The sequence below is a fragment of the Panicum virgatum genome, chromosome 6N, assembly GCF_016808335.1.
Source record: "Panicum virgatum strain AP13 chromosome 6N, P.virgatum_v5, whole genome shotgun sequence".
Lineage (NCBI taxonomy): Eukaryota > Viridiplantae > Streptophyta > Magnoliopsida > Poales > Poaceae > Panicum > Panicum virgatum.
Window position 1 is genome coordinate 8,085,121 of NC_053150.1, and position 10,097 is coordinate 8,095,217.

The 10,097-nt window shown below is 38.4% G+C and overlaps 1 protein-coding gene across 1 annotated transcript; it reads left to right on the plus strand.

Moving 5' to 3' along the window:
* The first annotated feature begins 1,083 nt into the window (after positions 1-1,083).
* LOC120677227 ((S)-beta-macrocarpene synthase-like) lies at positions 1,084-8,917 on the plus strand. Its single transcript, XM_039958376.1, has 8 exons — positions 1,084-1,230; positions 1,316-1,493; positions 5,442-5,694; positions 5,783-6,146; positions 6,239-6,457; positions 7,401-7,536; positions 7,981-8,232; positions 8,523-8,917. Exons 2-8 carry the CDS (start codon positions 1,365-1,367, stop codon positions 8,814-8,816), a joined length of 1,647 nt encoding a protein of 548 aa, XP_039814310.1. The 5' UTR covers positions 1,084-1,230; positions 1,316-1,364; the 3' UTR covers positions 8,817-8,917.
* The last annotated feature ends 1,180 nt before the right edge of the window (positions 8,918-10,097 follow it).

The window sequence follows — 10,097 nt, forward strand, 5'->3', positions numbered from 1 at the left end:
TATCCATTCATGTCGCATACGGGTCAGCCCTGCCCCTCAATCATTGTACTACAATCCATGGAAGGCCGATACCCCCTGGCTACACCTCTGTCACAGTCAAGCAGATAGTTGGAAACAATGAGGATCTTGAACTCGACTTCGTTGGAGGGGATGGAGAGAAGACATTGGGAGACACAATGCACGGGGTCGTTCTATGATGCAAGGCCGACATCAAACTAACTGCAAGCACAACGGCTCCCGTGCAGACCGATCGCCCATCTCCGCGGCCTCCCTCACCGCCGTCCCCACAACCAGCTCCCTCACCACCGTCTCCGCCAGCGCAAAGGGCCATGAGTACTCCAACTCCTCCTGCACCAGAAAAAGCAAAGAAAAAGAAAGCATCCCTCCCAGCGGCTGGACCCTCAAAGAAAAAGCAGAAAACGGTCGAAAGAAAATTAACATACGAGAAGACCGCTGAGGAGTTGGAAGAGAAGACTGCTCGATATATAAAAGATCAGTTGAAGCCTAAAATCCCCCCGCCGAGGGAAAAGGTTCCTCTAGAATTAGGGAAAAAGCTTCTCGCGAACCTAGACAGCCCACCAAAACCGAAAAGCTTACCCTCGGACTATGATCGTACTCTGATAAAGGCACACAAGGTGAAATGAGAAGAAAAAATGTGGCAAGACCATTCCTCAGCTTGGCACGCAACAAAAAGAACTCGAGGCCCCATTGGTCTTGGTTTGGGGGAACTGGTTGGAAAAACCGGTGCCTAAGGCTGTTTCCAACCGATTCCCATGGCTCGTTTTCTAGTAGCGAAAGATTCTTACAGCCAGCAGCAGACTAAATCATTAGCCTTACTCTAATGTCATTCCAACGCTATCGGCTAATAGCTTTGAACTAAGAAACTTCCACGACAGTAGGGTCGGCTAGCTTTAATATGTATAATATACGTTGCTCTCTACTACATCACAACACGTCAACACTAGCTGGTGAAGGTCAAACACCAACTACCCGGCCAGCTAGGTTAGCCGCCATAGCCATTATTATTATTGTTAGGTCACAATATCTATTGCTGCTGCATGCGTGTCCTCCCCTCCCATTCAATCGCCATTGTTATATAAGTAGCGCTCCATGGATCAGCAGCTGCATCCTTTCTTCATCAACTGAGAGAGAGAGTGTGTGTGACAAGACAGAGAGAGAGACAGACAGAGAGAGAGAGAGCCCTTGTACGAGTCGCAACTGCAGAGTAAGGCAAGAATCCTTTCTCTGACCATTTACATCCAATCGAAATTTTCTCAAAAGCGCAAATGAGTCTCATTGATGTATATGCATGCAGGCTGGCTATACATACATCAAGCAAGAGAGGCGTTGGTCAGGGGGATAAAATGGCGTCGGGGCATGAAGATGATTCTGGCTCTGGCCAGGAGCAGACGAAGAAGCCATCTGCTTCGACCTTCCACCCGACTCTCTGGGGTGACTTCTTCCTTTCTCACGAGCCGCCAACTTCACTTCAGGTATATTTCTGCCTACGCTGAGCAGTAGTTCCTGCTTTAGTAAACTTGTTATTGTGAGACCGGAACGGGCGACTAGAAGGGGGTGGGAATTGATAAAATCGTCTACGAAAAGGTGACTCTAATTCACAATCCAAAACATTTCTCTTCTAATTGCCAAGATGACACAACTCAACTAGTAATATGCTCATCCTAGAAATGATCAGGAAAAACTCGACGCAAAGCGGAATCAAAGATTAATCAAAACACCGAAAGCTCGAGACTAAGCGAAAACAAACTCAAAACAATCTACTCGAGCAACTCTATCACAAAAGTTTAACTAAACTAAGCATGCGATGATTTAACAATGATTAGCTATCCTCAAAGTCAAGCGAAAGCAAAGGCATTAGTACGAGAAAGTACTAATCACAAGCTTAAACAAATGTGCTCCAGCCCCCCTTGGGCCGTCTGCCCCGCGCGCCGCCCCCTGGCCGCCTCCACGTGCGCAGCGCATGTGCTGGCTAAGGATGGATTCGGATCGAATATGAATAAAATCGGATCTGAATGTCACATTTTACCACATTTTAATCCAGATACGAATGCGAATGCGAATCTTATCGAATACGAATACAAAACGGATAGTTCGAATCCAGATTCGGATCCGGATACCTTCTTGATTTGAAACATAGAGCTATCACGAGTATCATTTGATTTTGTCAACAATTTTATAGTAGATCAGAAACATTTATATAAGTAGGGAGTAAAGGATTAGAAGATAGCTAATAAAAAAGAATATAATTATCTATGTATAGCTTTATATTAAATATATAATATTAATTTTAAATGTAAAATAAATAAATATTTAATAATTAATATATATATATAATATTTCATCATTAATTAATTAATTTAACTCGTATAAAATAATTTTATCATGAAATAAATATACTAAATAGTTAAAGTTAATTTTTATATCATTACTAATTTAAATAAATATATTATTAGTCATCTAGCTTTCTAAATAATTTAAATAGTGTACATCATTAAGTAATTAGATATAGAGATAAGTTTAAGATTGTTTCGGTAGTCAGTTTTTCTTTGCGTATATGGATGGATACGATGTGATCGGATATTCCTCAAATACGAATATGGAATCGGATAGAGAAGAATTCTCAAAGTCGTATTCGGATACATCTATATAGCATCCATATTAAAATCGAATACGAATACGGATATCCATATTTATGTTTTAAGCAAATACGAATACGGATAATTCAGATGTTCAGCCATCCATATCCATCCTTAGTGCTGGCAGGGCTCGCTGCTGCCGGCCGCCACCCCGCCGCGAGCCGCTTTCCTCCACACGCCGCCGTGCGTGCGAGCCTGCACAGAATGCAAACAAGCAAGGAACAAGCAAACCAAAAGGTCCAAAACTAAACTTTTGAACCCAAAATACTCCCTCGATACTTAATATATGCAAACAAAATTCGAACCATAGATGTGCAGGGACAAGATCTATCAGATCCAAAATACGGAGGGGAAAAAGTTACTTAACCCCCAACTATTAATGATAGACTACTTCATCCTCCAAACTATAAAACCGAATATTCTACCCTCTAAACTTTCCAAACCAGATCAAATAACCCTCAAACAATTAATGGTGGACTACTTCACCCCCAAACTATAAAACCGGATATTCTACCCCTGAACTTTCCAAAAGCGGTCAAATAACCCCCTCAAGTAGTTTTGGACGGTGGTTTTGCTACAGTAGCACAATTTTATCCTTTTTTTTACTTATTTCCTCTAAATCTTTAAAAAATTATAGTAAATCATAGAAAAATGATAAATAGAAATCCAATTTTGTTGGACTTTACATGAGTAGATCTACACAGTGAATATATAATATGATAATTTTTAGTATAAAGTTTTTGTCGTAGTTTTAGATCTATGCTTTTCTATAATTAATTGAAACAATTCACAACTACAGCTTCTACGGTCCAATTGTGGTGAAATTTCATACACATTGGATCACGTATAACATAGTTATAGATAAAGCATAGATTTAACAAGTATAAATCTAAATAAATCTATAACTAAGTTATATGTGATACAATAAATATAAAAAACCAGACGCCCCTTTCAAGAATACGATTTTGGGAAAACTCAAAATTCGAGATGATTTCATAAGGAATTTGAGGGAGGATTGGACCAAAGATATTCACAAGTATCCTAGCAACAAATCCCCTCAAAAATTTTGATCCAAATCGCAGCCAAATCAACAAATGAAAATTCATCCGAAAATCACAAAGAAACATTGGGATGAAACAAAACAAGCACGAGATGAATCTTCGATTATTTACCAGGTCTGCTCCTAGCAAAATCAAAGCAAGGATGACAAAAAGCTCAAATTAAAGAGTCACTCTCTCTCAAACCCTAACTCTCACCCACACAAATGAGAGGATCTCCAAAAGAGAGACTACAAAGATGTGGCTGCTCCAAAAGCCCACCACACACATATATAGGCGCAAATGACCAAAACACTCTTACATGAAGCACAAACCCAAATATCCTCCAGGGGCAAAAACTGTCGAACTTTTTGCTGGAGCACCAGACGGACATGCCACCTTCACGACTCTACTACGCCTCGACACAAGCTCCGCGATGATGTCACGTGTCCTCCTCCACTATCATCTGACCGCACCGGACGCACTCCCGGTTTTGAGGTCCAAACCGGTAAAATCTGCCGCCCCAGATTTTAAGGTCAAATCAGTCAAACCCCTCTTGCACGCCATGCACGGCATGGCTCACCGATGTCGACGCATGTCCGTCCTCCGCCAAGCTTTGACGCCTTCGAGTCTTTCGCGCTCCCGCCGCACGGGCAGCCGACTCGATCTTACCATCATCTTCCTTCTTGACTTGACCGACACCATCTTCATCACCTTCTCGCTCTCCATGTACTCTTGCTCTGATCATGCACCATGTGGATCGACCATGACTCCGTCCGAACTGCGCGGGTCCCTCAACGTCAAGCCTGCACTTGTTCTTCACCACCACATAATGCATCAGTGCCAAGCCTCTTGCTTGCCCATCATCACCGCATGGTAGATCGCACCCAAGCTGGAGCTCGCCCTTCACCACATGCCTTCAGCCGTCATGTCGAATCCTACACCTGCACATCACAAGCCAAAAGATACATCAAATCCATACAACGTTATCAATCACTCATCATCCAAGGGTAACCACCATTTGTCCTCATTTACTGATTGATTTTTATTCCTAAGATGGGTTAAGTTGTCACATTGTTAATTTAATGTTACTTAATTAGTAAACTTGTGGCATCATATGCTGCGAATGCCTTCATACTCCCTGGTTAAGCTTAAAAGAGGGGAAAATGTGTTAGCTACATCAGTCCATCACGTGTTGTGGAGCTTATTGATCTATATGCTCATAAAAAAAATGGATATTTGCACAAAAAAGCCATGAATAGAAAAATTATATACTATTATGGAACTACTATGGATATGCTGGCTAATATCATTTTCAAAAGCTCAATCTAACTAGATATATTCCAACAGATATCAGTGTCCAAAGTTTAAACACGCTGACCACACGCAATCCATAAATCCAAAATTCCACGCAATTAAGTGTATATATGTATAGATAGATAGCTACTCATGTATCAGAAAAATAATATTGCTTTACTATTTATTGCAATATTATAATAAAAATTAGAAGAAGAAGTATAATCATTTTAATTAATTATCATATCAATTTTTAAATTGACTGTTAAATAACTGAACAGAACTTGTACATAGCATGATGTATTATATCTCTGTTCAAGAAGATATATATCAGCCTTCTGATAACACATACGGTTTTCGGCTAAAAACTTTTAGCAACAGCAGTTATCATAACAACTATGCATCAGAGAAAAAAACTGTAGATTCCATATCAATTCTAACCATACTGCAGGAAATTCAAATGCGGGAAAGGGCTGAAGTGCTAAGGGAAGAAGTGAGGAAGATAATCAAAGGCTCAAATGATTTGCCAGCGATGTTGGAGCTTATAATCACGCTGCAGAGACTTAGTCTTGACTACCACTACGAGGATGAGATCAACGAGATGCTTCTCATTGTTTACAACTCCAATCACTATGATGGTGATCTAAATGTCGTCTCCCATCGATTTTATCTTCTGCGTAAAAGCGGCTATTACGTGCCATCTGGTGAGGTTTATCATATCTAGTCAAGCTATCTAATGCATATTTCATAGATATGGCCAACTAATTGTAATTGTTAAACAACTATATGCAGATGTATTTCTAAATTTTAAAGATAAACAAGGGAATTTTGTTGATGCTGATATTAGAAGCTTGTTAAGCTTATACAATGCAGCATATCTGAGGACTCATGGAGAGCCATTGCTTGATGAGGCAATTTCTTTCACCAGAAGATGCCTTCAAGGTGGACTAGAAAATCTGGAATCACCACTTGCTGAGGAAGTGTCATGTGCCCTTGACACACCTCTTTTTCGAAGGGTTGGGATTTTGGAAACGAGAAACTATATACCCATTTATGAAAAGGAGGCTACACGAAAGGAAGCTATATTAGAGTTTGCAAAATTAAACTTTAACCTTTTGCAACTTCTTTACTGTGAGGAGCTAAAAGACGTCACAGCGTAAGTTTATAGAAATCTCTTGCTGGACATACGTTGGTCTCACGGATTAAATGATTGTGGAAATCCATTTATTCTTATGTATATTATTCTAGGTGGTGGAAGAATCTCAACGTTGAAGCCAACTTTTATTTTGTGAGAAATAGGATAGTAGAAATGTATTTCTGGATGAATGGAGCATGTCATGAGCCTCAATATTCTCACTCCCGAATTATACTTGCAAAGATGACGGGATTTATTACTATATTAGATGATTTCATTGACACATATGCTACCACTGAAGAGAGCATGCAACTTGCTGAAGCTGTTTTCAGGTCAGACTGGCCCTCACCTACTCAAATATTTTGCTTATTCATTTACTTTATCATCAAATATATTAGTTGTTGCACTATTATTTGGTTTAACAGGATGCAAATATCACCATTTGCTCATGTATAAAACTAAAATGAACTAAAATGTGTTGATTTAATAATTGGGAACTGGCAGTTAAGCAGGATGTAAAGGGCAAAAATAAATTTCGTACTCCCATTTTCTTTCACAAGTATAAGATACTAGAAAGGAATAAAAATATTATATAAAATCAAAAAATATAATCACAAAGGCAAGAATATCAGCAACTAGTATTCCAAAAAGTTATACTTTTAGAGACAACCATGTATCTATTACTGCATCTACCATTTGAATAGAATGTGGTTTATTTCATTTTGTTCTTTGAAAAGAATCTATTTTACTCCCCTCACAAATTCACTTTGTCCACTTAACCCCCTGAATAAAGTTTAGGCTCAATTTACTTCCCCCAGCTATTTCAATTGGTCTAATCTACTCCCTTGTACGATTTATCTTTTTTATTTCTCCATGTACAAGTGGCATTTTAATTTCAAATTTTGCAAGATGACTTATATTATGATGCCCTATGCTAGAAAAATACAGTATGGTTTTTTCATAATTATTTCACTTTCTAAATTATATCTCTAAGATCAATTTCATATTAAAATTACCTAATCTATTAAAATAACCATGAAAAATTCTTAATATATTATTAACATAAAAAATCATCCTCTATATCCACTCAAAAAATTTGAACTTAAATTTGTGCACAGGGAAACAAAAAAGAGAAATATCATTAGGGGATATATTGACCAATTAAAATCATTCGGGGGAGTAAATTAAGTCTTCATTTTGATTCGGGAGAGTTAAATGGACAAAGTGTTTCTAGGAATATTATGGCATAAGTGTTAACATGTTGCTAAAATGCAGGTGGGACAAGGATGCCATAACTTTGCTTCCAGAATACACAAGGGATTTCTACCTGTTCTTATTGAAGACATTCTGTTCATTTGAGGAGGAATTAGGAACTGGAAAGAGCTACCGTGTGTTTTATTTAAAAAAGGCGGTCAGTATTGATATTGCATATGATGGTTGATGGTATCAAAAATAAAATCACATATTGTTTATTGGATTCATTTTATTTGGAAAGATATGCTAGTGTTTGTTTCTTGAAGTCAGCGGGGGTCTAATAAGAAAGCCCACCTGAATGATTTCATTTCCTCAAAGGCTTAAAGATTACAAGATCAGGCAAACATCCTCGTTGCCATGGATGGTGATCGAGATACAATTTTGGTAGAAAGGGGTAGGGGCCACAAAGGATTATGATCGAGCACACACCAAAAGAACGCAAAAGATATTGTTTGTCCTTGTTAGATAGTGCAAACAGTGCAAACATTATATATTATTTCTTCTTATACATATTCATCATTTGGTATTAATTTTTTCATCCTTTCCTTGAAGTAATATCAACATGCAAAATGACTTGGAACACATGTATATTTTGGCACAGTTAAAGCAACTAGTGCAAGCATACATTGAGGAACTTAAATGGCGCGATGAAAATTATATACCGGAAACATTGAGTGAACATCTTGGACTTTCAATGAGAAGCAGCGGGGGCGCTCAAATACTATGTTCTTCATTGGTCGGAATGGGTGAAATAGTAACAAGAGAGACACTTGACTGGTTTCTAAGCTATCCTCAGCTTGTCAGGTCGTTTGATACATTTGTACGACTTTCAGATGACATGGCATCAACTGAGGTACTCCTATATCTTTACGCATTTCGTTGTTCATTTGTGTTCTCTTTATATTATTGTTAAGTTTATCTCATGCACATTATTGCTATTTTGGTTTGTGTCATTATTTATCAAGAAGACACACCTCTCTAAATTTTATTTTTGGTTTATGTGATATTTATCCACTTGAACATCAAGATGCAACCCTAAGATAAGACCATAATTTTCCAAGGCATTCAAACCCCAGTTGACTCCATCTTGAACTGTATTCCCCTCGTACAATATTCATCAATAAGATAACAAACGTTTTGCAGCGTGAGCAAAAAGGGGATCACAGTGTCTCCACTGTCCAGTGCTACATGAAGGAGCATGGAACAACGATGCACGAAGCGTGCAAAAGATTACAAGAACTCACCGAAGATCTATGGAAGGACATGGTACAGCGTCACCTTGCAAGCACCGAACAAACAGAGATCGTGTCACGTATGGTGCTTAACTTGGCACGAACTGGAAACTACATGTACCAGAACAACGTCGACAAATTCACCTCTTCGCACACTATCAAAGACGCGATAAGGCGACTCTTTGTGGAGCCAATACCAGTGTGAATGTACCTTGTTATGTTAAGACTAGAAGAGACCAAATAATGAACTCGTACCAGATATTTGTACCGTTGGTAAAAAAAAACAATGATTTGTTTTTTGGGCTATTGATTGTTTGGGCCTCGCCGCTGTAGATTTGGTTGCAACAAGCCTATAATGATGGTTTCTGGGCTAAGTGAGTTGTTGGGCCAGCGGAGGAGGGAAGAAGAGACCGGCGCTGGTTGCCGAGCCCTCGGGAGAAAGACATGCATGGCCGACACAGTACCTGTCACGTTGCATCTCCAACAAAATGCCCAGTACTTGTCAAACGCGCCTTTTTTATTTTTATATTTAAAAAAATAAAATTTTAAAAATATATGCCGAATAGGGAAATTTTCAAAAATGGGTGGCCCTGCCTCCGTTTGCTGAGTGTCCATGCCAGGCTCAGCAACAGTCATGTCTCCTTGCCGCAACTCATTTCACGGCTTGTTTTGTTCCACTTAAAATTTCACAAAATTTCATATCATATTGAACATTTAAACACATGTATGAAATATTAAATGTAGCTAAATAAAATAACTAATTATACAGTTTGTCTATAATTTGCAAGACAAATTTTTTGAGTCTAGTTAACCCATGACAGGACAATAATTATCAATTACAAACGAAAGTATTATAGTGCTTTACAGATTCAGTTTTATGCATCTAAACAAGGCCCTGTTTAGATCCCAAGTTTTTACACCCCAAAAACATCTCATCGAATGTTTGGACACATGCATGAAATACTAAATGAAGTCTATTTACAGAACTTTTTGAATGGATGGGCTGTAAATCGCGAGACAAATCTAATTAGCCTACTTAATCCATGATTTGCAACAGTGATGCTACAGTAATCATCCGCTAATTATGAATTAATTAGACTCACTAGATTCGTCTTGCTCCATTTCTGCAAAAAGTTTAATAATAGATTTTATTTAGTACTCTGAAATAATAAGATTCTGTGTCCAAAAAATTTGGCCAAAAGGACTAAACAAGACCTGCACTTTCTTTCATTTGTTTGTACTATCCTACTGTGTTCGTCAATGAACTGTTTACCTGCACCGTTGTGAATGCTCAGTTCGTTCAGCTATAGACCTATATATGGTGAGAAAATTTAACTGCTAGATTTCGCATGTACGTGTATGTCTTAGAGTTTCGGATATTGTCGTGGTGGATATATACTCTACCCGCACTTTACATGACTTGTTGCCATCTCTAACAGTCACATGTGACGATATGAGATATGTTATTCTTTTATATTAACTCTGA